At 27.3% G+C, this 25,748-nt stretch overlaps 5 protein-coding genes across 54 annotated transcripts in view; 3 read left to right on the plus strand and 2 right to left on the minus strand.

Moving 5' to 3' along the window:
- The window catches only part of LOC111691070, a 97,866-nt gene that overhangs the window by 11,858 nt on the left and 60,260 nt on the right, over positions 1-25,748 (minus strand). The window contains exons 1-2 of one of the 2 annotated variants that reach the window (XM_046946370.1): positions 24,051-24,084; positions 19,737-19,774 (exon numbers count right to left, since the gene is read on the minus strand). In XM_046946370.1, the coding sequence (XP_046802326.1) occupies positions 19,737-19,774; positions 24,051-24,069 (57 nt within the window). In that variant the 5' untranslated portion in view covers positions 24,070-24,084. Of the gene's footprint in view, positions 1-19,736; positions 19,775-24,050; positions 24,085-25,748 lie in introns of those variants that run through there. The other variant, XM_046946371.1, reaches the window with a different exon arrangement.
- LOC111691077 lies at positions 2,217-5,314 on the minus strand. The gene is made up of 2 exons (XM_046946367.1): positions 5,106-5,314; positions 2,217-5,038 (listed from the first exon to the last, which is right to left on the minus strand). The coding sequence occupies exons 1-2, from the start codon at positions 5,115-5,117 to the stop codon at positions 2,651-2,653; spliced, it is 2,400 nt and encodes a 799-aa protein (XP_046802323.1). The 5' UTR covers positions 5,118-5,314; the 3' UTR covers positions 2,217-2,650.
- Positions 7,979-9,852, plus strand: LOC111691067 (FAD synthase). Its single transcript, XM_023453691.2, has 4 exons — positions 7,979-8,052; positions 8,674-8,935; positions 8,987-9,337; positions 9,391-9,852. Exons 2-4 carry the CDS (start codon positions 8,813-8,815, stop codon positions 9,655-9,657), a joined length of 741 nt encoding a protein of 246 aa, XP_023309459.2. The 5' UTR covers positions 7,979-8,052; positions 8,674-8,812; the 3' UTR covers positions 9,658-9,852.
- On the plus strand, positions 10,539-13,123 carry LOC111691059 (atypical kinase COQ8B, mitochondrial). Its single transcript, XM_023453680.2, has 4 exons — positions 10,539-12,155; positions 12,210-12,402; positions 12,624-12,794; positions 12,852-13,123. Exons 1-4 carry the CDS (start codon positions 10,663-10,665, stop codon positions 13,038-13,040), a joined length of 2,046 nt encoding a protein of 681 aa, XP_023309448.2. The 5' UTR covers positions 10,539-10,662; the 3' UTR covers positions 13,041-13,123.
- The window catches only part of LOC111691071 (sodium channel protein para), a 59,809-nt gene continuing 52,291 nt past the window's right edge, over positions 18,231-25,748 (plus strand). For 43 of the 49 annotated variants that reach the window (XM_046946317.1, XM_046946329.1, XM_046946336.1 and 40 more), the window contains exons 1-2: positions 22,747-22,902; positions 23,545-23,824. The gene's annotated coding sequence lies outside the window, so the exon portion shown is untranslated. The other 6 variants (XM_046946321.1, XM_046946324.1, XM_046946322.1 and 3 more) reach the window with 6 other exon arrangements.

Consider the following 25,748-nt stretch of genomic DNA (forward strand, 5'->3'; position numbering starts at 1 on the left):
CAAATATAAAGTGGAAAAACTGTAATTTTTCAGTACGCCAATCTGTTAAATTGTTGGAGCCAAGTTTCATGTCAAACAAAATATTCAAAGGGTTTTAGAATACCAACATAACAAAATTAACACGGTTTGTGTAAATAATTACTTTTTAATGTCAATCAAACGAATGTCTTCATGATCCGCATTTACCTACAATAATCTCCACACTTTGTAGAAAACCTTTTTGCTTCAAAGTTAATTTAATCTTTCTATCCCATCACTTAGCACAAAATTAATTTTAATTTGTTTTGTGTTTTTTAATTTTGGTAAATTGATAACTTAGCAAAAGTTACACAATTATTACAGAAGGTCATTAACAAATATTGCCATTGATCTCAGCTTAATAGTTTATAAATAAAGTTAAAGAGTTTCAAACTTATTAAAATAAGAGTTTAAGATAAATATTAATTTGACTTTCTATACAAATCATACATGTTGTTAGGAGCCATATAAATTATGTTGGGCGCATGATATGGTAAAGCCTGATGTTCCTCGTGCACTGGTTTAAGTGCTGGCTGAAGTGGTCTGGCGGCATGTGGGTTTTGTTGTTGTGGCAACTGTTGGTTTTGTTGTTGAGGCAGCGGTTGGGATTGTTGTTGGGACAACTGTTGATGTTGCTGTCGTAACTGCTGTGGCAACTCCTGTTTTTGCTGCTGACCGTAGCCCAAAAACTGTGAGGGTATGAAAGGAGCTTCCATTTTAGATGGAACTTTTGAATCTTGATGATATGGATTCAAGAAAAATTGTGCTGGATATATATTATGTAAAACGGTGTTAAATTGTTTGTCGGGAAGATTTGATTGTTGAATATTTTGATAGTTGTTGGAAAGTGGATTAGGAAATAGATGAGGTCCAGCATAAGCCAAATTTTGATTATTAAGTTGCCGTGTATGGGAATTTTGCTGATTATGATACGTAATTGGCACATCTGCATTTGTTGGTGTTTGTTGCCTTTTATATTGTTGGGCTTGCATATACATTAAATGAAACATTGGAGCTGAAGGATTATTGAATTCCACAAAATTCTGAGAGTTGGTTGTATTTACAGTTCTTTCTCCCAATGTTGTTTTGTCATCGTTATTATTTTCATTTTGAGTAGTATAACCAGGATCATTAATTGTATTCTGTTGATAATAATTATTGTACTCCCTTGGATCAATTACTGCACTGTTAGCAGGATAGTTGTTAAAATTCAGTTCTCGTTTCCTATGACCGAAGGATAAGCTTACTGCTTTATTATTTATTATAAAATATATATTGAATATATACGCAATTATGAAAGCGTGCATAGAATGCATGTTTATGAATGAATTATTGATAGTTTACTTTACAACTAATCCATTATCTCAACATTTCTGCATATTTATATTAAATAGTCTGCTCATAGAAACTTACAAAAATACCATAATATTGAAATATAATCCTCAAGTAAAAACTAGCAAACTTCCGACGGAATTGAAATTGATACCTTGACATTGAATATGCAACTTATTACTGCTTGCAATAGCATCTGAAGTGTATGAGGTTTTGGTAGTCGAGCATTTGTTATTTTAAAATACTAATAAGCATTTTAGAAGAAAACAACTCTTTGAAGAGTTTTTATTACATAATATTTTAAAGTTTAAAGAAAGTAAATTTTACATATACATATTGTATATGTGCGAACGTTTCAAATAAAGTCGACATTTTAATGAATATTAATATATTTTTCGTATATTACTGCATCCACATCATATATACCTTAATTATCTCAAATTCAGAAGTAACAACAATAAAACTATAGCTGTCTCATACATAAACATTAATCAATGGTTTGTAAAACAAATTTTCATACAAAATTTGTCCATAAATCTTTGATAAATATTTATGAATAAGACCCTAAATATTTAATAAATATATATTTTCAATAATACTGTTACAGATAAATTTAAATAATAAAATGTGTAATGCTATATGTATTACCACTACGTCACTATAACAAATGTCTTGTTCATATTTTTTTTTTTTTGATTGGATTATTAAAACAAACTATTATAAACATTTTCATAAAAAAGGTAGGTTTTAGTCCCTTCTCGTATTACATTTTAGTTCAATGAACTGCTAGTCCCTACTTTTTTAATGTGACTCATAAGCATACAACATATAACTACTTCAATATTACGGCAAGATGTGGCTTTTAGTATGTATTGAAAGAAAATGTTGGCGCGTAAAAAATCTGATTAATTACTTGTTTAATCTTCGAAAAGCGAAAAAAGTCAACCATTGATAAAAAATAGAGTAAAATAATTTGTAAATTTTAACCTCTGTTACTCATCCTAAGAAAACAGTAGCTTTTATTCAGAAAAAATAATTATATACACATATCTGGCCTAGTTAAATCATAATAAATATATGCATTTTCGACAAACTTTTAATATAACCAATACTCTTTAACCATAAAAAGGTATGTCAAAAAATATAAACATATAAAAAAATGGAAATAAAATAAAAAAAATTGTGCAATATAAATAAATATTTTAGTGTCAAATTATATATAGAAAATATATACTTATATATTGATCGAATCATAAATAGAAAATTAAATAGTTACTTCATTCGCGCACTAGTGAAAGGATTAAAATGGAGATCCATATACCAAATGAGGCGATCGTATTTTTTTATTTGCCATTGTAGGAAACACTATTTGTGTTTTTGGTTGAACATTTTGTTGTGCTGGATTATATTTATTTGCAGTATTGAGTACTATTTGTGCCTTTGATGGTGTGTAGTTAGTACTTTCCGTTTGATAATTAGCAGTTCTAGGATTTATATATTCATTATTAAATGCAACGGATGGTCTTTGCTCCGCAATAAATGAGTAAAGATGAGGCAACCGATTCGTATCTGTCATATTTTGATTGACTATTTTGTTTGGTTGTAAATGCGAAACTGGGTAAACTGGATTTATATCATTACCACCACTTATTTTTAAAGTATTATTTTGTTCTTGAATATTGAATGAGGGAGTATGGTGATTGTAAGTGGGATACTCTTTTTGAATGTTTAAATTATCGGCATCATGTGTTTTTAAACTTGAATATGTTGGTACTCTTGTTACGAAATTAGTTGGAGCGATTAGTAGGATATTAGTAGGAAATATTATTTGATTTTGTCTCTTTGAATCGGTGGTAGAATGTAACGACAAATCTTTGTTTATTTGATTTTGTATGAATAAATTTCCTAAATGCTGAAAATTTAAGTTATTTTTAGTATTAGATGAAACACCGGATTGTTCTCCAGATTGATATTTATCAAGTGATGTATATTGATTTGGTGGTTTGGAAAAATTTTTATCTAAAGAAAAAAATTCGTTTTGTTGATGTTGTATGAATGGAGTTCCTAATTGTTGAAAATGTAAGTCGTTGTTTTGAACATTAGATGAAAGTCCGGTATTTATGAAGGTATACTGTTGATTTACTCCAGATGGATATTTGTCTAGTGGAGTATATCGATTTGCTGGTTTTGGAGATGATTGCTCTATTGATAATCCATTGGTATGAGGTAAACTTTGTATTGATACGTGTTGCTTTTGCGAATTAGCGAAGTGTTGCTGATATTCTGATAAGTGAATTGAATTGTTACTACTTTCTTGAACAAAAGCTGGTTGTTGAGATATATTATGTAATGATTGTTCATTTCTTAATCCACTGAAATCAGGTAGGTTTTGTTTTGGAATGTGATGCTTTTGTGAATTAGCCAAGTGTTGCTCATATTCTGATAAGTGAATTGGATTATTACCACCTTCTTGAGCAAGAGCTCCATCAATGTGCATTGTTTGTATATCCGGCTTCTTGATCGAAAGACCAGAAAAAGACGTGATTGCAGGTATTAAAGAGGGAGTTTCAAAAGTTTGCTTATTACTAAAAAACTCATTTGCGGAAGGTTTTTTAAAAGAATCATATTTGAAAATCTTATTATTATTTACTTCACTGACATGAGAAGGTACTATATCATCAAAAACTTTTCCTGGTTGTACATGTTCAAAGAGTTCTTTACTTGGTGTAATGTTTAAAGTTAATTCATTTTGACTAGTTTGAACATTTGTTGAATCTGTGGTTGCTTCGACTCCCCCTTGCATGACACTATATTTAGAAAAATATGATGCAATATTTTCTTGACTTGAATTATTGGAATAAAAGTTAGTTTCTGGTGTTTTATTTTCGGCTTTCATATGTTCGATTAGTTGAGCACTTGGTACGGTTTTAATATTAAATGTCGAGTTATGATCTTCGATATATTTAGATGATGTTTCATTAGTAGATTGATTTTTATTGTTTTCATGAGTAAATTGCTTGTAGTCGAACATATTTGGTTGATTGTAGTGCAAAGTAAAAGTGACATTTTTAACAGGTCTTAAAATTGTAGTGTTTTGATTATTTTTATGGTCCCTTAAATTAGTTTGATGGGTTAAAATTTTGGTTTCACTACTTGGTGTTTGTGTTCCGAAATATATTTTGTTTTGAATTTCCTTTTCTGTTTGTCGCACCTCAAAACCGTGTGGAGAACTGGGAAAATTATTAGGATTTTTTTCTAATCCTAAGTCATTATAAAGAACATTTTTCAAATGTGCTATATTTGGAAAAGAAATTGCGGGTGTAATATAACGATATCCATGATGTAATTCAACAGGTGGTTTAATTGGGTCAGATCTTCCTTCTCTTATATCTTCCCAATTAGATTTGTTGTTTAAGTACGAATTACTTTTACCCGGCTGTATTGTCTTGGGAATGATTGATTCATAGTAAGAATTAAGAATAGGAACTGCATTTAGTTGGTTATAATTGTAATATGAGCTGAAAGGTGCATTCTGATGTGAATAATTGTCGATGGTTAGATGGTCATTTTTCGATGGGAGTTGATTTGTAGGTTTATTCCAACCACTAGGTTTTACATTTAAGTCCTGCTGAGCGTTAATTAAAACGTACAGTGACTGATTAAAAACCAAAATCGTGAATATATATATCTGAAATGTAGAATATATTTTTTTAATTTTAACTTTTAATTTTAATCGGGAAATCACAAATACGTACCAAACTTAACATTTTTCTTTAGTTGAGCACAATATATAGATTAATATATTTGAGATGTTGTTTGATAACTTTGAAGTAATATAATGTACAATTTTTGAAAGTAACAAAAGTTTATATACTACTTTACTCTAAGCTATCTTAAATGAAATTATTTTATGATTTTTTTTCTAAAAAACAATAATTTCATAATTTCTATGACATCATAAATTTTGAATACTCTGAAATTTACAAATTATTAGTATAAAACACGTATAACACCCAAACACCATCAAGAATGTAACACCTTCAATGACACCTTCATTCATAAAATAATAAAAATTGTTTTACATAAGCACAAAATTTATTTAAAGTTGATCTACATTTATCACCAGGCCTAAATTTCATTTTGGTTTAGATACAAATGTTCATATTGTATAAAAAATTGAAAGTGTTTTGAAGAATTTATTAAACGTTTGAAAATGCACGTGATCTTAGCAATAACTGGGCCAATTTTGCCGTAAAGAGCAATGACCCCTTTATAAATGTTTTTGAAAAAATATATATACACAGCTATACAATGTACTTAATTTTGTGATACAGTAATCTTTAAAATGGGCATTTATAATTAACATCTTTAGCAGAAACAACTAAATGATTACCAGAAAAAAATAATAAGTAATTAATAAAAATTACTATAATATATCTGATAGTCAAAAAGAGAAGTAATCCATGGAGTTATCGAATAAAAATTAATACAAAATTGTATAAAATTCTTCTAAATAAATAAAATGTATTTATTCCCCATTTCTTAAAATAAATGCATTTAAAGAATCGTTAGTATCATTTATGTAAGCATTCTGCATTTGGGTAAATAATTTAGACAATTTTAAGATCACATGAAGTTTAGTCTATCAAATGCGTATTTTCTTTAATTATAATTAATTTTTATAGATTTAAAAATAAAAAAGTACTTATTTCATAGGTCATTTAGATAAAGACGATTCCAGGCCATGAACCTAAGATGACTCGAATACCAATATGTACATTTATTAACAACAAAATGACTTCATTTACTTGGTAACCGGGCCAACTTAGGTCTGATAACAATAGAAATAATTTGTCAATATATTACTTGTAACCGAAAAAAATAACTAAAAAGTCTAAAAATAACTGTTCTTTAATGTTAATCTAAAACAACGACAAATAGATAAAGTAATTGTACAAATACAGATGTATATTTAGAAATACATACTACTAATACAATTTTGATAACAAATAAAATATATTATATAGTCTACATTAATTACTGACATATGTATCATTTACGCAAATAGTTTTCATCTGCACTTATACACGATCTGATCTGAACATGATACACAAATACCTCATTTGTTTTAAAAGGGTAATTACTTAAAATTTTGAAGATTTACAAGCGTATACCATGATTAATAAAATCAATATTCTTATATGTGCATACAAATGTAGCTGTGTATATCAGTCGAGTTTAAATAAATTTAATTTTAATTACTAATCAAACGAATGAACAAATATAAGTTTTGTCACACTCATATTCGGTAGAACTAAATTTTGAGATAAGATCTTGTAGAAATAAATTATCTAAATATTTAACTGTAAATAAATATTTAACTGTATAAATAAGTATGTACTAATATTGCTTTTAACAATAATGCATAGTAGACTTATTTTTTATAAACTCCAAGGAGATTACATACACTTCAAGAGAAACCCAGAGTTTATTTATTCGTGTTCAAATTTCCAAAGAGTATTGTTATATTTGTAATTCAATATGTAATTGCAATTATCTTGCTTTAACGTGGTAATCTTTTAACCTAATAAATGATTTCGATGAAAGTTCATATGCAAACAGCGTATTTCTTGATGATTTGTTTTTTAATATTATGTGATACAAAATACGTGTTACTCCTAAGTTTCTCATCGATATTTAAAAATCCCACACATTTTGTATACATAAACGTGATTTAAAAATGGAAGTAATACATTAAAAAATTTTGTTTTATATTAGAGTTAAATTAAAAGGTGTTTGTAAAAGTCATAAAATACTTAGGATAGTTATGCAAGAATTGAAAAAATAGACAACATAGTCCACTGGGTAAGAATCTTAATGAAAAATAAATTTCATTATATTGCAAATAATAAATAGACATTTTCATACCAACTTGAGTATAAACGTTGGAAATACGAAAGCCTTTCATGAGTGACTCCATTTGCTACCCACAATTAGTGAATCATCAATTTGCACTCAACTCATTGTTTGTTTAGCATAATAGTTACCAGTTTCATTATACTCAAATATTGTGAGGAATATCAAATAACTGTGCGCCTTCATTGAAGTAGTGTGAGCTAACTATTTGTTTATATTACAACAATACAATATTTTTTGGGATAATACAATTCAAACTTTTTTTAATTAAAAACTTTTAAACAATTAAAACAATTTCCAGTAGCCTATATTTACTGAAATTTTAACACAACAATATTTGAGTTCTTTTCATACCGAAAATAATGGGCACTTAAAAACGTTTAAAAATATCGACCCAAAGGTCGGTTTTTTTAAATAAAATTATTGATGTTTATTATCAAAAATCATTATCATAAATAAAATTACCCCCCTAATATGTATCTATGAAATTCATTTCAAAATCTACTACTATTTTAGCAACTCTATCAATACTACACGTGAACACTTCTCTCTTTTTACTCTTGATTTTTCCATCAAAACAAAAACAGCTGGGCTTTTAATTTGTCAAAAGTAAAATTAACAAAAAAGTAAAAAAATCAAATTAAAAATAAGAAAAAATTATTAATTATTTGATTTAGATACAATTATATTTAAAAATTTAATTTTATTTTAGTATTTAACTAGTTTAAAAGTTTGCAACAAAAAATAAACGAGCGACTTTGGATAAATAAAATCTTTGCACCAATTGTAAGTGTATATCATCATAATAATTACGTATCTTTTGTTGTAAAATTATTGTAAAAATAAAAAAAATCAATTTTTGATTTTATAATGAAAGTCAGTACAACATTGGACGTGTACCTATAAATTTTATATTTTATGTTTCTTATCTTTCTTGGGAACACATAACTGCTAATACATAATTAGATTTACATGAAAATGTTTTAAAGATGTTATTTTTTCAAAAAAATCTATATCAAATTTCACGGACTCTAATGGTCTCCGCAGATCAAAATTAACTAACTAATTTATTGACTTAATCATTTTTATATAAAGGCTAGAATAGTACCCAGATAATCATTTCTAAATACGACAAATTTGTCAAAACAACTGATAAATTTATCCTTTCCAAATTTGTTTTTTAAAGAAAAACAAATAGCACTTATTGAAACTAAACTTTCCAGACTTAGTACCTATATTTTGGTTTTTCCTGTAAATATTAATGATGTAAGAAAGGGTAATAAATTTGAATTACAATTACACAATTGCAATAAGTTTTAGAAACTTACTCAGAAATTAAGGAACAATTCAATACTACAAGACAATTTTACTTCTAACAATATACCTATAATTTAAATATTATTACAGATATTCTACAATTATTAAAAAAATCGCTTTTACACCTTGTCTAAAGAGCAAATACAACATATTTTAAAAATTACTAAAAACCGACTGCAGTCGTTCGGATTGCCAGACATTAATTATAAAATATACAACTCTTTAAACAATGGAAGTTAAATTAGATTCGAAGGAACAGAAAATAAACCAAAAAGACATGGTTGATTTTAAATATCAGCATTTCGAAGATATTGAAGAAGGCATTAAAGAAAAAGAAAAGGACATATTGGAGGTAGTAAAAAATATAAAAATAATTTATAATATATAATAATGTTTTCTTTAGATAATGCATAAAGTATTTCAACTATATAAACCGGAGGAAATTTTGCTGTCTTTTAATGGAGGGAAAGACTGTACAGTAGTTTTACACATGCTGCACACGTTTTTTCAAAAGAACGCTTGTCTGAAAAATATAAAAATTCCCACATTATATATTACTGATCCGGATGGATTCGAGGAAATCGACCAGTTTGTGAATGATTGCCTCAATATTTACAATATAGATCTTATTAAGAAAAAGGGTCCTATTAAAGAAGCTCTAAAGGAGCTTTGCAATGAAAATCCTAAATTAAAAGCTGTATTTATGGGCTGCAGGAGAACTGATCCCTATTGTAAAGATTTAAAAGTTATGCAGGTTTGTAAATAAACAAGTTATAGATTTTCTGTACTAAGAAGTGCTTTTTGCAGATGACAGATTCGGGTTGGCCGCCTTTAATGCGTATTAATCCTATTGTAGATTGGAAATGTCGACAAGTGTGGGAGTATATATATCTTTATAATGTACCATATTGCAAACTGTATCAAAAAGGATACACCTCAATAGGAAATAAAAGAAATACAAAACCGAATCCGTATTTACGCTTAATAGATGTCACTACAGGGAAAGTTGTCAATTATAGGCACGGCCATGAGCTCCTGGACAATGATGAGCTAGAACGTGCTGGACGATTCTAAGTTTATTATTAAATTTATCTAGTATGATAGCAAACACAATTGGAATACGATTGTGTAAAAAATACTTAATAATATATTTGTAAGAATGGTGCTAAAATTTTAAATATTGTTAGAATTACATTTTTAGTTAAAAACAATAAATAGTTGAAATTCTGTATATAAAAAATTAATAAAATAAAACAGTACAAATATCATGTAATAAGCTGTCCACTTACTTTTTTATTTAGAATTTATTGGGAGATAACATATTTTTCTATTTTTGTGCAAATATCATCGAGCAGGTGTATTTCCTTCTTCAATTTAAGCATAGTTCACCAAATTGTAGACATTAATTACTTTGCAAACATTTTCTGTTCTGTATTGATTACTTTATTACAAATTGTCTTTTACTTTTTAAAAGCTGCATCAATATTTCTAACACTGGCAAACACATCACAATAACATAAAATATACAAATTTTTTATTGTCCTTTTTAAATTGTTAATATATTTAATATTTGCAAAAAACTTTAAAAATAAATCGTAAAAACGTCTTTAATGTATTTGAAGCAAATATTTTTTATTTTTATTAAGTTGCCGTACTGTGTGAATTTTTCCAAAATGGGACAAACGAAAAAAATCTTCATTTTTTTGATAATTTTAACTTTTTAGTTGAAAATTAATGTTATTTACTGTAATAATGCAAATAAATCTACATTATTCTTTAAAAAATTATTTAAATACATATTTAATAAAATATTTTTCTAAATATACAAGAGACTTGGCATTACTAAATTAAACTGACAGAACATATGTTCGTTTACTTTCATTCTTTAAAGTCCGGCATCATTGTTTTTATATAATTGACCGCCAGTTGTTAGTATTTTCTTGTTTTTTGTAGATATTTCATAATAAAAAATAAAAAATAACAACATACAAAGTTTAGATTTAGGAAAAATATTAATACATGTGATTTAAAGTTTAAATGTGTTATATTGTGTTGAAATATTTAAAAAATAAGTAGAAGATGGTAAGAGCTGGTCAAGATATGTTAGCGGTGTTGAGGGGTCTGCAACTGGTTGCAGAGGCGTTGTGTCATGAGCAACGAAAAGTAGGCAAACATTTATGGTCTAATTCAAGTATACGAGAATTATTGGAGGAAAATCTAAAAGTTGGAGCTGAATATTTAAAATCAACTGGTCAAAATCCATCAAAAGAATTGAAAAAATTGCAAGAATTTATAGAAGAAAGCAGAGGTAGAACTTGCGCCGTAGCTGAGGGAGTAAAGCAATTAGCAGGAGTACGATTATCGCAAGAGTTTAAAATGAACTCAAATCAATTTTCAAGTGCTGAAAATGCAACAGGTAGTGCAGGTACAGTAAATGCTCATGTGCATATGGACCAGCAACGAGGATCCTCATCTAATGCAAGTGGCCGTGTTAGTATGCAAACCAATATAGATGCCGCAAATTTAGATATTTCTTCAATAACTCTGAAAGAACTTGAAGATATATTATCTAAAAGGCACAAAGACCGTGAAATTAGTTTACGTACGGCTGCAACAAAAAGTAAGCAAGTTGTAGAATCCGAATCTGAAAAGAGGTCAACAGAACCAGCAAAATCAAAAAAAGAGGAGTTCAAAGCTGATACAGAATATGTAAGGAATGTATTAACATTTGTAGCTGGAGATAACTCCTCAAACGTGGACACGACAGATTCGAAAGCTCAAAGAAATTTACCTTCACTAAGTACCGTAGCTAAACAAAGAAAAGTTCCGTCAAGTCGTTTGGGAAGAATGGCATCATTTGGTGGACTATTTGCTGGTTTAGGAATTGGTACTATTAACGAATTAACGAAGGGAGCACTTGGAATGGGTGGTTCCAAAAATGTTTCCGAAGCTCTATTTAGTCCTGCAAATGCAGAAAGAATAGTTGATACACTATGCAAAGTAAGAGGTGCAGCCTTAAAAATTGGTCAAATTTTGTCCATACAAGACTCCAATGTGGTGTCTCCACAATTGGCAAAAGCCTTTGAAAGAGTTCGTCAGGCGGCAGATTATATGCCGGACTGGCAACTCGAAAGAGTAATGTCTACTCAGCTGGGACCCGACTGGCGCAATTCTATTCAAGATTTTGACGATAAGCCCTTTGCAGCAGCTTCGATAGGTCAAGTCCATAGAGCAACATTGAATAATGGAATGGTTGTTGCCATAAAAGTACAATATCCAGGTGTTGCACAAAGTATAGAAAGTGATATAGACAACTTGGTGGGTATGTTAAAGGTGTGGGATGTCTTTCCACATGGGTTTTTCATAGATAATGTGGTGAAGGTGGCCAAGCGTGAATTGACCTGGGAAGTTGACTATACTCGAGAAGCTGAGTATACCGAAAAATTTAAAGAAATGGTTGCACCCTATAATGAGTACTACGTTCCCAGCGTTGTAAGAGATTTGACAACGAGTAGTGTTTTAACAACTGAATTAGTACCAGGTGTGCCCTTGGATAAATGTTTCGAAATGAGGTAAGTTAATGAATCTTTATTTTAGGGAGTTAGTTTATAATATTTTGTTTGCAGCTACGACCATCGAAAACATATAGGAGAATCTGTTTTAAAACTTTGTTTACGTGAGCTATTTGAATTGCAGTGTATGCAAACTGATCCTAATTGGTCAAATTTCCTATACGATGCCGACTCTAGACGACTAATGTTAATTGACTTCGGTTCTACACGATTCTATCAAAAAGAGTTCATTCGGAATTACAGAAATGTAAGCATAAAATATTAATAGAATAACAAACATATAGACTTTCCTAAAAAATTAGAATACTTAGAGCCAGTTTTATAGTTCACAATAGGAGGAAAGTACTTAAGTTTAAACATTTCATTCAAATTTCAAAACCTAAGTATAATATCTTTCCTTACTAAGAAATGAAAACCCCAGCCTTAATTCTGAACACTTATTTTTTTTAAATGTTTAAATTCTTTTAGGTTATAATGTGTGCAGTTAACAACAACCGCCAAGGAGTTCTGGAAATTTCTAGAGATATGGGTTTTCTAACTGGCTATGAAACTAAACAAATGGAAGAGGCTCATGTAGATGCAGTAATGATATTGGGAGAAATGTTCCGTTATGAGGGTGAATTTGATTTTGGCAAACAAGTAAGTACAAATTATTTAAAAATTATGTTGGCTACTATTTATTGTCCTATTTCTTAGAATACTACTGAACGTATCGCTCATTTGGTTCCTACAATGGTGGCACATCGATTATGCCCTCCGCCAGAAGAAATTTATTCTATTCATCGTAAATTATCTGGAATATTCTTATTATGCGCTCGACTCAAAATTAAACTTAAATGTCGTCCACTATTCGATGATATTGTTGTGGCTAAATTTAAAGAATAGTTTATATAAATATTATTTTATTTAAGGGAAAGCCTTAAAATACATAAATAAACGGAAAGGATAAATATTTTTAGAAATCTAAACAATATTTTTATTATTTATTTTTTTACTTAGTGAGGTAAGTTTTTTAAGAAGAAAATTATATTTTTTATACATTTTTACTTAAAAATGTTCATATCATCACAACTTTATTGTAGTTTTAATGAGGTCAACTAACATCCAAAAACAACGTAGGAATCAATTTAAAGGACATGGCAAAAATAAATTTTTATAAGAACACACGGCAAAGTAATATAATTCTATTTGAATTTGAATTCTCTTTTGCTGTAAACTGATTTCGCCGTAATAAATTGAGAACATGTAGGTATGTCTGCGGTTAAAAAACGTTATTCGATGTAACGGAATGTTGGAACATTCGAAAAGGGTAGTAAGTTTCTAAAAGAGAAAACTCAAAATAGGTTAATCAAAATGTTAAAAGGGAGTATTAAATATACATATGAATGTATGTGTATTTTTAACATTTGGTTTTTATTGTTGATGGTAATAGTTGTGAGAGTGTTAGTGTTTTTATTTATTCTTCTTTATTCGGCGTTTCCCTTTTTAAAGAATAGAACATACTTCCTTTACAGTTGCTTTTTATCGTCATATATTCTTTCAATTTTCATTTCATTCGATGTACTTGTACATATTTTCTTTTACGTTCCTTTAATTTTTTTCTTCATACATAAAAATACATGAATGTATGAGTGTTTTATTTTTTTCTGTATGATGTCATCAATACAATTTTAAATGGACATAAGTTTGTAACTTTGTATATATTCAATATCAATGTTTTGTATTCGCGCCTATATAAATATTTTTTGTATATCTACTATTAAGAAATAATTAAAATATTCGATTATTATGGGTTTCAAGATCTATTTGTTGAATCGCTTTAAGAATTTTTTGTAATATAAGGAAAGCACACTATGAACATTTTAAATAGTTCTAGTGTACCTTTTGTCATATTACTTATAGTATACATATGTAGTTACATATGATGGGTAAGTGGATTTGTGCGGATAGTGAACGCTTTTCTGTCTTCACGTAAAATTGACTGCATTGTGACATTTAAATGAACTCATTCAAGTATGTAAAACACAATGTACACGATTGTATAATTATTTACTAGAATGGAGGTGTAAGTAATTGGGCTGTCCACAGTTTTAATGATTTACAAACTACATTTTTGACGAATATATAAATAAACTTTTATTTAAAATTGTTTAAACAAACCTATTAATTATATTGTCCATTTTAAAGATTCTCTTTTTATCATATAATAATAATAATGAATGTTTACTGTTTTAAGCATTTTTCAATTCAAGTTCGAATTTATAAGGTGGAAAATCGTTCAATAGTTCACTAGAGTGTCCTGAAATATTTAACCTAATATTTGAATGGATTTTATGTTATTGTCCTTTTTGTTTGCTTTTTGTTAGTGTGTGTGTGTGTGTGCATGTATATTGTTGTTTGGTTGCCAGTTTGTATATTTTTGTTGCGATGACAACATCAATGTGAGCAACAAAACAAAACACATCAGAACTTTAGTTTTTATAGAAAAATAATGTGGCACGAAAAACGATATCAACTAACAAACGACAATTCGGATATAAATATATAGTACATGCATATATGTATATGTATTTAATACATACATATATTTTTACATACGTATGTAAGTTTTATATTTTTAATTCATATTATAAAAAACCATCCAACGTAAATGTCTTAATGCATGGTTTACTTCGAATAGTGTTAAAATGGACAGCAGTGAAAACTTTACAATATGAATTGAAGTTTATTTTGCCAACTTAATGGACTTTTCATAAATTTTTATTATTAACTGCTTTTTTTGCATTTTTCTACTAGTTATATTTATGTATATGTCATACATATGTACATGTCCAGTTAATAATATTTTGAATTTTGTCGTTTTTAAAAACTGAAATAACATCCCAACAAAAAATCTTAAAATTTTAATAATGAGTTATTTAGGTAACGTAATTATTAATACATTATCTGGAAATTAGTAGTCGTTTTTGTAATATTATTTCATCTGTCCAATCATTATTAAAAAAACTCGATTTAAGTCTTTTTAGCTAAAGTTTTAGCATTGAGTAAGAGAATAGTCTAATAAACGCAGAAGAAACTGTAGAACGATATTTAAAAATAATTAGTTATTTACCCCAAAAGTAAATACTCCCGCGTTGCTCTAATATTAATTGCCTGGTTACCGGGTAAGTAAAGTTTTTCCTGGCGAATTACTCGTTTGAAATATACTTATTTGAGAATATGTATAAAACTAGATGGTAATTTCAGGCTTACATATATAAAAATATAGAGGTTAGACCTGCCCGTAAAATGTTTTTAGCAGTTATTAAATTTTGTTTAAAAATAGTTAGAGGAGAAATTTTTAATTTTGATAATTGAAATGATCTTTTAACAAAAAAATTTAATCAAAATATCTAGTACATATATTAAAAAATATCACCTATAACAAACCACAACAGAAAATGTTAAGTTATTATGTTGAAAAGAAATAATTACCTTATATCAAAATTAATAAATTTTTTCGTATCATGTCGTTTTATAGTTTATCCTTTGGTAGACTTTTCAATACAGAAATATAAAATAAATATTTTTTATCCTATTGTTCAGTTAAGTACTGCTAAATAGATTTCGACTAAAGGCGAAAAAAACTTGTGTTATCATTCAGTTAGGATTATTCAATAACTATTTTATAACCATTAGCCATGGCCCATCCTAATTTAAATACATGCATATACATATATGTATATGTATGTGTGTAGATTAAATTAACTAATGTAATACGCAATTATTTTCCCCTGGGTAATGTTAAATAGAATCCGATGGGAAATATATACATATAATATTTTTTTAAATACTCTAAACAAATTAGCGAAATTAAAAAAGTAATTATAAAATTAGGTAGTTTTAAACATATTCATATAAAAACATACTATGTATATGGATATATTCATAGAATATTTACTAGCTTGCACAGTGATTCGTTGTATAGAAATAATGAATAATGAATGTTTTCTGAAAGTTTTCAAACATTTTAGTTTTTATTTATTTTTTCTTTTAAAAATTAACCCTGCTCTTGCTAAATTTTGTTGTTTTAATTACTCTTTACAATCGGTTTAAAATTAAAAAATTATGTTTAACGAAGACTTTTAACTAAAATATAAACACACACATATGTACAAACTATTTTAGATCCTTAAATTAGGCTCTAATTGTGATAATTTCAGATTAAGAAAAATACAGAAAAACTATATCAATTAAATAACATATCAGTTGAGAATATCTATAGCAAAATCGTCTATAATTTAAGAAAATAGAAAAATTATATCATTTAAATTGTCTATAAAAATTTGAGTTGTACCATAACGTATACGCATTTACAAATGATATAATATTATTCATACGCATAGAAGGGCAAATTTTGAAAAAAATTGTAATTAAGAAGGCAAGACATTGAATGATATTGAAATAGTTAATATTTTATGTTAATTCAGTTATTTTTTAATTACATTAATCCTTATAAAGAGTTCAACCAGTACAAGGGAGCGTCCAAACTTGGTAAATTTTGTTAAAGTTCAGTGCTCGGTCTTCGGTGCGACAACATAAAATCATTCTATTAAAAATAACAAAATTGTATTCTTATTAAGGTGTAAATTTATTTAAAAAATATATGTTTTAACTTTATTAAGTAAATGTTCTTGTAATCAAACATTTCTATATTATTACGCTAAATTACTATGCATGTCTTTATATAAATGTATATTCTTATACAAATATGCTGACATATGTATGTATGTATATACATGCAACTTTATGAATAGAAAAATAAACAATAATACATACATAGTGGATATGTGAGTTTGTATGTAAAAGAACAAACAGAACATTAAAGAGTGAGGTAAGAAAAAAAACATCAATATTGTTTATTTTTACAGCTAACGTGAAGTGAAAGAAGAGTTTTAAAACTCTCACCCTAAAAAACACGGGTCATTTATGATGTCAGCACTAATAAAGTTAATACTAGAACATTAATTCGTTGGATAATTTCACACAAAAGAACAATGCTATTAAGAAAATAGTGCAAAAACTGTTAAATTAAATTTTTAATTGTTTTTTAATTTTTTTAAATTAATTTAAATACATGGCCGTAGAAAATTAATAAAAACATACACTTAAAACAGTGACATAGATTTCATAAAATTTAATATAAAATACATATTAGAGGTATAACTTTTTTAGGCGAATAGAATAACATCGAGTAAAGTTACAATTTAAGAAATTAAAAATTTAACATTTTTGTTTTTTAGTTATAAACGGCAAAATTAGTAAAAAACATAAAAATTAAATTAGTAGGTTTATCTTTTTCAGCGTTTTAATGAAAGCTAAATGCTTTCAGAAGAGATATTTTTTAGCACATTATCATATTGATTTGATACATGCGAAAAGTTACCTCCCTTATATTCATATTTTCAAAGAATTGTATGGCTATAAAACAAATTTAACAAACACACACATAAATCTATACATAGTTATGTATAAACAAATTGGCCTAATTTAAATAAAGCCATGCCATGCTAATTTTGAAAATGTATCCTTTTTTCCATTTAGGTGTAGACTTTAGAAAATGAGTCAACGTTTTTCCTTATGAAAATGTATAAAAAATGTCTTTGACAGCTGTCATCCTTAAAAAAAACTAAACGAAGACTTAACGAATCCTAACGAAAACAACTCATGTGTTTTGTTTCAAATAAAACATAACCGTGGGCCGAAATAAGTTCATTTTCACAAAACATACAAAATACTGTCTGCTAAAACAATATCAAAGCAATGGTTTCTATATAATGCAAACTGGCTTTGTTTCAATTTGGGTTGTGTTTTTTTCTACCACTGTAATAGAATACGGAATACATATGTATTATGGCGTTTCTGTATATGTACGTCCTAATGACCGAGTAGTTTTGTCAGTTTTTACACTGGAGAGAGGCGGTGAGTCATAAAGAGCAATGAAGGGCGCCAATGTGCTTCGTTAAGTGCCGAGCATTATTTGTTACAAATTTAACGAAACTTTAAGTTTGTAAGAGGTAGAAATGGATTACGAGCGTTAGTTTAAGCGAACCACGGAGACGAACGGATTTCGGGTAAAACCAACAGCGCTAAAATCTTTTATATATTCATATATATAAAAATAAAGTTTTTTTTAATAATAAAAAATCATACACATACACAACAACCTTCTGTGTCTCTTCTGGATTTTATGGAAAAGCCTTGTTCTATAGTGATTTTTTTTAAATACAGTTAAAATCTATATTATGGAAGGATTTTGTTTCAAGGCAATTTTCTATTGCAAAAATTTATAAAATATAAGTCATATAAGTCTCAATAAATAAAAATATAAATTATAATGAATAGAAAAAATCAATATTATTAAAAAAGTGATTTTCCTGCCACCAATAAAAAAATAAAAAAATGTATATGTATTTGTGTTAATAGAGGTCACTAAGAGGAGGTTCTTTGGTTTTGGAAAAGTATACCAACTGATATGTTACAGAGAAACGACCAAACATAATTTCTTTAAAGATAATAAATAATAAAATCTAAATATTATTTTTTTCACAAACTAAAAATATTTAAAAAAATGTATCACAATTCTGTAAAGAAAAAAAAATATACTTCGATTTTTTCGTTTTCGTAGGTTATGTATTCATTGTGAAAAGCTAAGAAGAAGATTTTGAATATAAAAAGAGTATGAGTTTTTTATATTAAATTTTCAATACGAAAGGATATGACCACCCCAGCACAAACCCAGTTTTGTTGGTATATTTCCTTATACATGTGAGTGTGTGCGTGATTTTTTCTTGGTTTAGTTTTTGCGATTGTGGAATATTATGAACTAAAGTACTCTCAGCTTGCTCAACTCGTTAGTCAGCCAGTCGTCTGTTTGTTAATGTGTGCGTGTGTTAGAAAACAATCATTCGTATTCGTACTCGTTCGTTCTTGTATACTGTTGTCCTCGCCGTTATCGCCTAAAATTAAAAAAAGTTGTGTTGTGTGTGTATGTACTCGATTTCAGTGTATATATTTTTCGGATTGTGATGGTGTTGGTTGTTATTTTGTGTGTGTGAGAATGATGATGGTGGTAATGTTGACGTTGTCGACGCCATCGTTTTTCTGTATTATTCACATTTTTTATAGTAAATTTGTGGAATGTTTTTTTTTTTGTATCACTTCTTACGGTTGCCATACAACTCATCGCGTGCATCGGTTTTAAGTCCGCAGTGTACGAAGTTTAAAAATAGGAATAAAACACGAGTTTTATAACTTCAATAAAATTAATTTTTTTCCAATATAATAATTATAAACACAATAAAAATCTTTTCGTAGAAATGCTAGACGCGAGGAAATCTGCATCAGATATTTGTAAATGTGGAAACAACAAAAATCTAAATAATAAAAAAAAACTCATTAACAATAAAAGTGATTTTTCAAATAAAAATAATACAACGAAATCAGATACTAGTTTTTTTTAATATCATGTAGAATGGATATTATTAACACCAGTCTAAGGCGGATACTTATTATAGATTTCAAAATGTTAAGCATACGTACCATTGTGCGGAGATAGTTATGTAGTTGCAAGTTTTTGCCTAAAATAGAAAATGGAAATACATTTCAATGTTTAATAAATAAAAATAGATTAAATACATTAATAAAAACAGTAGTTGTGGCTTCAAAAGACACATAAAAAAATTGATTTTTTATGCATACACTAACTTTCTTTTGTATGTGTGTGTTTATTCGATTATAAAAAGTCAAAAACATGCTATTTACTAAAATAAGGAAAAGCTGTGTCAATCGAAAAAAATATATACATTTGTATGTATGAATGTATGTCAAAAATAAAACACGACATGAAATAATTGTTTCATTTCGTTCCACATCACAGGCAACCATTAGGCTGCGACAAGAACAATATCAAATAAAAATAAATAAAAAAAATTCTCTACAAATTATTACTGTTATCCTTTAAAAGTCGAAATAAAATAAACACGAAAGAACAAAAAATACAGATAAAGTTATGTAAATTTGTGACGACAATGCATGTCTGCATGTAGATATTTTTTATTGTATTTTTAACCAAAACTTGAGGCTTTTATTGCGTTGAATTCAACAGAACCCCTCCCAAAAATATAAAAAAATAATACAAATATTAAAAAAATACCAAGAAAGGAAAAATACTTATACAAATTTTCACTTACAAACATGTATATGTATGTATATATTTATTTGTATTTATGTATGTTTGTGTTTTAACTAAACATTTTCAATAGCAGAAACAACAAATAATTTATTTCGTATTTGTACTATTTAAATCACATCTACACTTACATACATATGTATTCGTATACTAGGGTTTCCGATTTTTTTGGCAAATAATTTTATTCTAAGTTTATTAATAAGCCTTTCTAAAAATATTGAAAAAATATAAAAAGGAACTATTTTTTTTTCGAAACTCGTGCTTTTAAAAAAAATTAATATATAAAAACTTAGATTGACTTATTTTTAATAGACTATTTATTTTCCTTAATGATACCATTTCAAAGAGTAGTTTGAAAAACAAGAATAGTTTACTTAAAATTTAAATAATTTCCAAAAATGTCCAAGTGTTTTCAGTTTAGACATAGAACCCCTAATGTAAACCAAAGTACTTTTAAACTATAACTATAACCCCATAAAACTATTACCCATTTTCCTCAATCTTGTGTCTTAACACACTCACGTCATGTTCTTCGTTTTTTTTTTTTTTTTTTGATCATTTACTGCTTTGACTAGCAAAAGAAAAGAACAATATTTAAGGAAATAAAATTTAGTTTATATCAAACCGGCAGGTTAATAGTGTAACATTTATGTAAATTAATAAGTATTATATACATTACTACATTAATACACAAGTAATTTAATAATGGTATAAAGACGTTGCTGTTAGTAATTGTTACCATTTCTTACATACGCCATTTTTATTTATTCTTGTGCAACAATGGCGTATGTAGGTTCGCTTTAATTGCAGTATGAGGATCCTTATTTCATTGAAAAACTAAATTTTCTTTTATTATTTGTAAGTTTTTCTTCAAGTTTCAAATTTATTTTGCAGTTTTTGTTTTTCATTTCCTTTTCAATTGTACACTTTTTTCTGTGTATTCTCGTAAACGGGGCTGAAAAGGAAAACTGTTTGACGTTGTCATCGTTTTTACCTTTTATTTTTTCACATTTTTTATTTTCCTTTAGACAACATGCTTTCAATTACCGATTATGCTTTGTTACAGTTAGTATTAGTGTTATTCACAAACACACACACTAACAAACACAAACTATCGTATTTAGTACATTCATACATACATACACTTGTGTTTACTTGTACAATTGCTGGCCTTGTGTGTTTGAACACAATTTTGTATTTGTATGGATTAAAAAAATGTTAAATGTTATAGTTATTGTTGTTATTAATCGCGTGTTAGTTGAACGTGTGTATGTGAGTGTAAGATGCGTTATTTTTGATATGAGAGAATGTAGTTTAGAGTGACATCAGTAATTTACTGTTGTGGTTATATTACAAATGTTTTTTTTTTCATCTCTACTTTATTTCAATGATGACAGAAATAAAAAAATACAAAAAAATGTATTTGTACATTTTTGTAAACATACTCATAGTTATGAATGAGTATGTTTAAAATCTAGACTATTTTTATAATAAAACATGTACATATGTAGCATTTTACATAAATTTCAAAACTTTTAAAAAAGGATGCACGTATGTATGGGTCAAATGGCCTCAAGTTGTACGGGATAAGTGAGATAATGTAAGAATTTTAAGCATCTTTAACAAGCATTGTCCTCAAATCAAAAAATCACCAAATTATGTTGAAAATTACGACAATTATCTGGTGGTCGAGGTTTACATGGGCACGAAGAGGGACGAACAAGTCTAAATCAACTCAGAAAGGTTTCTAAGCCAACTAGTATACTTTGGGTGTTACAATCATAAGCACAAACGCATAATACCCTATAGTGGTGTAGGATAATAGAAATCCAATACATACTGACATACATACATATATAAAATAATTCTATTTTAAAATCCAATAGATTTATTAATAAACTGAATTTAGTATATGCAAGTGATTAGGTTTGGTTTGCTTTAGGTGTATTGAAAAATATAGAACAAATAATGGTTTTATTTAAGAAAATGTGTAACAGGTAGGATTAGTCTATATATAGTAATTAAGGATTTTACATTCAACATGTAAAAATTTGATTTAAATTAATACAATTTTGCAGCATAAATTTATGTATTTAATTCGAAAATATCCTTGGAAATGTAGTATTTTTTAGTTCTTTATTCTTCTTAATTTTTATTTTTTTTCAACATAAATAATGTTATATTCGAAATAAAGAAATTGTAGCGGCATTTAATTACTTAATTCGCTTTATTTAATCTATGAAGCTTAGGCCATGTTAAAATTTAAAGAGAAACTGCAAGCAAAATATTTCTCTCCGGCGAATTGACTTTTATAACATACACTGTTAAAGCATGAATGAAAATGTTTTTTGATGTTATTTCCTTTCATTATTTGACTAAGTAAAGTTTAACATGACGTTTTGCCTTTTGGTTACGTTTTGGTGTTTGATATGAACGGTTGGCTTTTGAAATAACAAAAAAAAAAAGAACAATTTTACATTAAAGAAAGGATACATTATAAACAATATTCCTAAAAAAGTAATTAACTTAATAGAAAATGTGTTTTTATATTAAAATAATTAAAATGAGTTAATTTTCAAGGCGTTAGGAGTGTCCTTTTTTAGGTTAAAAACATATATTCGAATTTTATATATACATATATATCTATATATGTATGCTTGTGTGTGTATGAAGAAAATTGTGAAAAAAAAGTTTAACCTCATTTCGTTGTCGTTTTTTACAGTCAATACAATTCCTTATACTTTTATATTTTTATGTATTTTAGGCAGCTGCACAAAACTTCAATTAGAAAATTAAAGAAAAAAAAACAAATCTAACAAAATATTTGTAAATTTATAAAAATATTGCTATAAACCAAGAAAAAATCCATTAATTGTTTGCTGTTATCGTCAAAATCTCACATATAAAAAATAATAAAAATAATATTCTACGTATTATTATATAAGAAGTGCAACAATTAAATACGTTTAAGAAATAAATATTTTCCTGAAACAAAATAAATAAATAATCGTCAGAAAAGAAATCCTTTTTTCACAAAATTAAAAATATATTAGATATTCAAAATAATTGTTTAGTGCATATATAATTTAATTTAAAAAAAATAATATAAAATGAGTGAACTAATTTTTTAATATTTTAATGTTCTTCCAATGAATTTAGCATAAAATAATCATAAAAACTAAAAAGGAAAATATATAACAAAAAATCCAAAAAATTAATAAATACAATAAATTTTTAAATAAAAAAATACGCTTGGAGCTTCAAGAATTACAACACAGAATAAAAACGGCCTGGAAATCCAAACCAAATTAACACCAAATTACTTAACCTCATATAATAAGGAAAATAAAATTAATTAAATATTTATTGCAACAAATATTAAATAGAAATATTAAATACACGCAAATCTTATAAAACGATCGATTGGCATCGATTTACAGTAAGTATAAGAAAAAAATTCAATGAAAATTGTTTTCAATTACACATACATAAGCCAAAAATCTCTTTTTCCTCCTTTAGCATTTACACTACTCACTCTAAACGACATGGACGATATATCCTTGTATATGTATAGACACTTTTAATAACAGTTATGTTAAAGTTAGTTCCTTTCCCACTCTCTCTTTTCTCTGGCTCTCTCACGAAGTGTTTCTTTCATCACTTACTTTTTTTCCTATTTTTCATTGTTTCCCAAGTTTGACATTTCTGTGAGAATTTCCTTGCTTTTTTGTGTTTCGTTAAGTTTTTCTTTTCCTTTATTTAATTCATCTGTCATTCGGATGGACAGCATTTTACTGCGCAGTTGTTAAAAATGAAAAACTAATGTCTGTTATTATTTCGTTTTACCTACTTTCTCATCCTATAAAATAGCAATATATTTTCATTCGTTTCTTTTTTATTCGCAAAACAATTCCCGTCCTCTCTCAATAAAAAACACAAAAGAACGGTGAATAAAAGTGTACAAAAGTTATTGTCCAAGTTCATAGTACACAACATATCTTAAATAATCGTTCTGAATGCGATGTGCGTGTGTGTATGCATGTGTGTCATTCAATCTGTCAGTTTGTTTTTTATAACAAGAGTTCTTTAAAAAAAGTTTAATTAAATCTTCTTTTGTGAAATCTGTTTGCACTCAATAATCTGGCATGTGAGAATTGTCTTAAATTTTTCACTTTATTTTTATTTATTTTGCTTATCTGTGGAATAATGCATTGGGTTTTTTGAGAGGTCGACTAATTAATGGGTGTTATCACTTGTTGTTTTATTTTCAAACAAATTCAAAATTAAAACCCATTCAAGATAACGCAAATTATCAGCTATAAATTTGTTTGAAAACATTAATTAGTGAAATTTAATGAACGTCTCGTACAGTAATTTTGATAATATTAAACTGCTTTTGTCAGGATTAATAAACAAAGTACTTAGTTTATTAAGACGTAAATAAAATCAGTTTATTATTCAAAATTAAATAAAAATTATTTGTAAATATTTACAATTCTTATTTTTCTTCAATATTGAAAAGAAATTCTATGTTACAGCTGTCCTCAAACCAATAAGAAATATTTGTATTCTAGCAGCATATTGGTTAATAATATATTTTTTTATTTATTGGATAATATTTATTCCTAATTGATAATTGTTAAACTTTTTTAAGCCATTTTCCGCATCCTTCTAACTATGTATTAATAACAAAAATTTGGTTGTTACAATTGAGGGAACTATCATGAAAGTTACATATAATAAATGTTCATAATTTTTTACAGAATTATAGTTCAATTTTTTATATTTGATTGAATGCTCACTCTTTAGTAATTCAATTAAAAATACAAAAAAAAATATTGAGTTCATTTTCCACGTATATATTTATGAATGTTTTTAATCGATTTACAAATTGAAATTTGGTTGAAATCGGAGTATTAAGAACAAAATACATACATACATACATACATACATACATACATACATACATACATACATACATACATACATACATCAATATACAACACATATGAACAACGTCATTTATTTTATATAATATGTAGTAGAAAAAATCTCTGTCAAAATTTATTTTTTCACAAATTTTCTCATTTACTGTTGGGGGGCGTATGAGAGATATACATCTATTACATTAAGTATACTCGATCACAAAAAAAGGTTTTAGAAAATTTGATAACTCATTCCTGATTAAGCAATACTTGCTATCAAATATAACATGGACTTGTAAATTGTATCTTTCGATCTCCTTTAATATCGTTATTATTCTTTTGTACTTTACTTCCCTCTTAAAGTTATTAGGTAATGGCTTATTAATGGGTTTACGAGAGATACATTAAATTACCTAGAGTTTTTTAGAAGGAGTGCCA

Source organism: Lucilia cuprina, chromosome 3 (assembly GCF_022045245.1).
Source record: "Lucilia cuprina isolate Lc7/37 chromosome 3, ASM2204524v1, whole genome shotgun sequence".
In the NCBI taxonomy this organism is placed as follows: Eukaryota; Metazoa; Arthropoda; class Insecta; order Diptera; family Calliphoridae; genus Lucilia; species Lucilia cuprina.

Bases quoted from the DNA above. Each gene is read 5' to 3' on its own strand.
- LOC111691067 (XM_023453691.2), top strand. From the start codon at position 8,813: ATGGAAGTTAAATTAGATTCGAAGGAACAGAAAATAAACCAAAAAGAC. The intron at 8,936-8,986 runs GTAGTAAAAAAT...TGTTTTCTTTAG, and splicing joins AAGAAAAGGACATATTGGAG to ATAATGCATAAAGTATTTCA. The intron at 9,338-9,390 runs GTTTGTAAATAA...TGCTTTTTGCAG, and splicing joins AAGATTTAAAAGTTATGCAG to ATGACAGATTCGGGTTGGCC.
- LOC111691059 (XM_023453680.2), top strand. From the start codon at position 10,663: ATGGTAAGAGCTGGTCAAGATATGTTAGCGGTGTTGAGGGGTCTGCAA. The intron at 12,156-12,209 runs GTAAGTTAATGA...TTTTGTTTGCAG, and splicing joins GATAAATGTTTCGAAATGAG to CTACGACCATCGAAAACATA. The intron at 12,403-12,623 runs GTAAGCATAAAA...AAATTCTTTTAG, and splicing joins TCATTCGGAATTACAGAAAT to GTTATAATGTGTGCAGTTAA.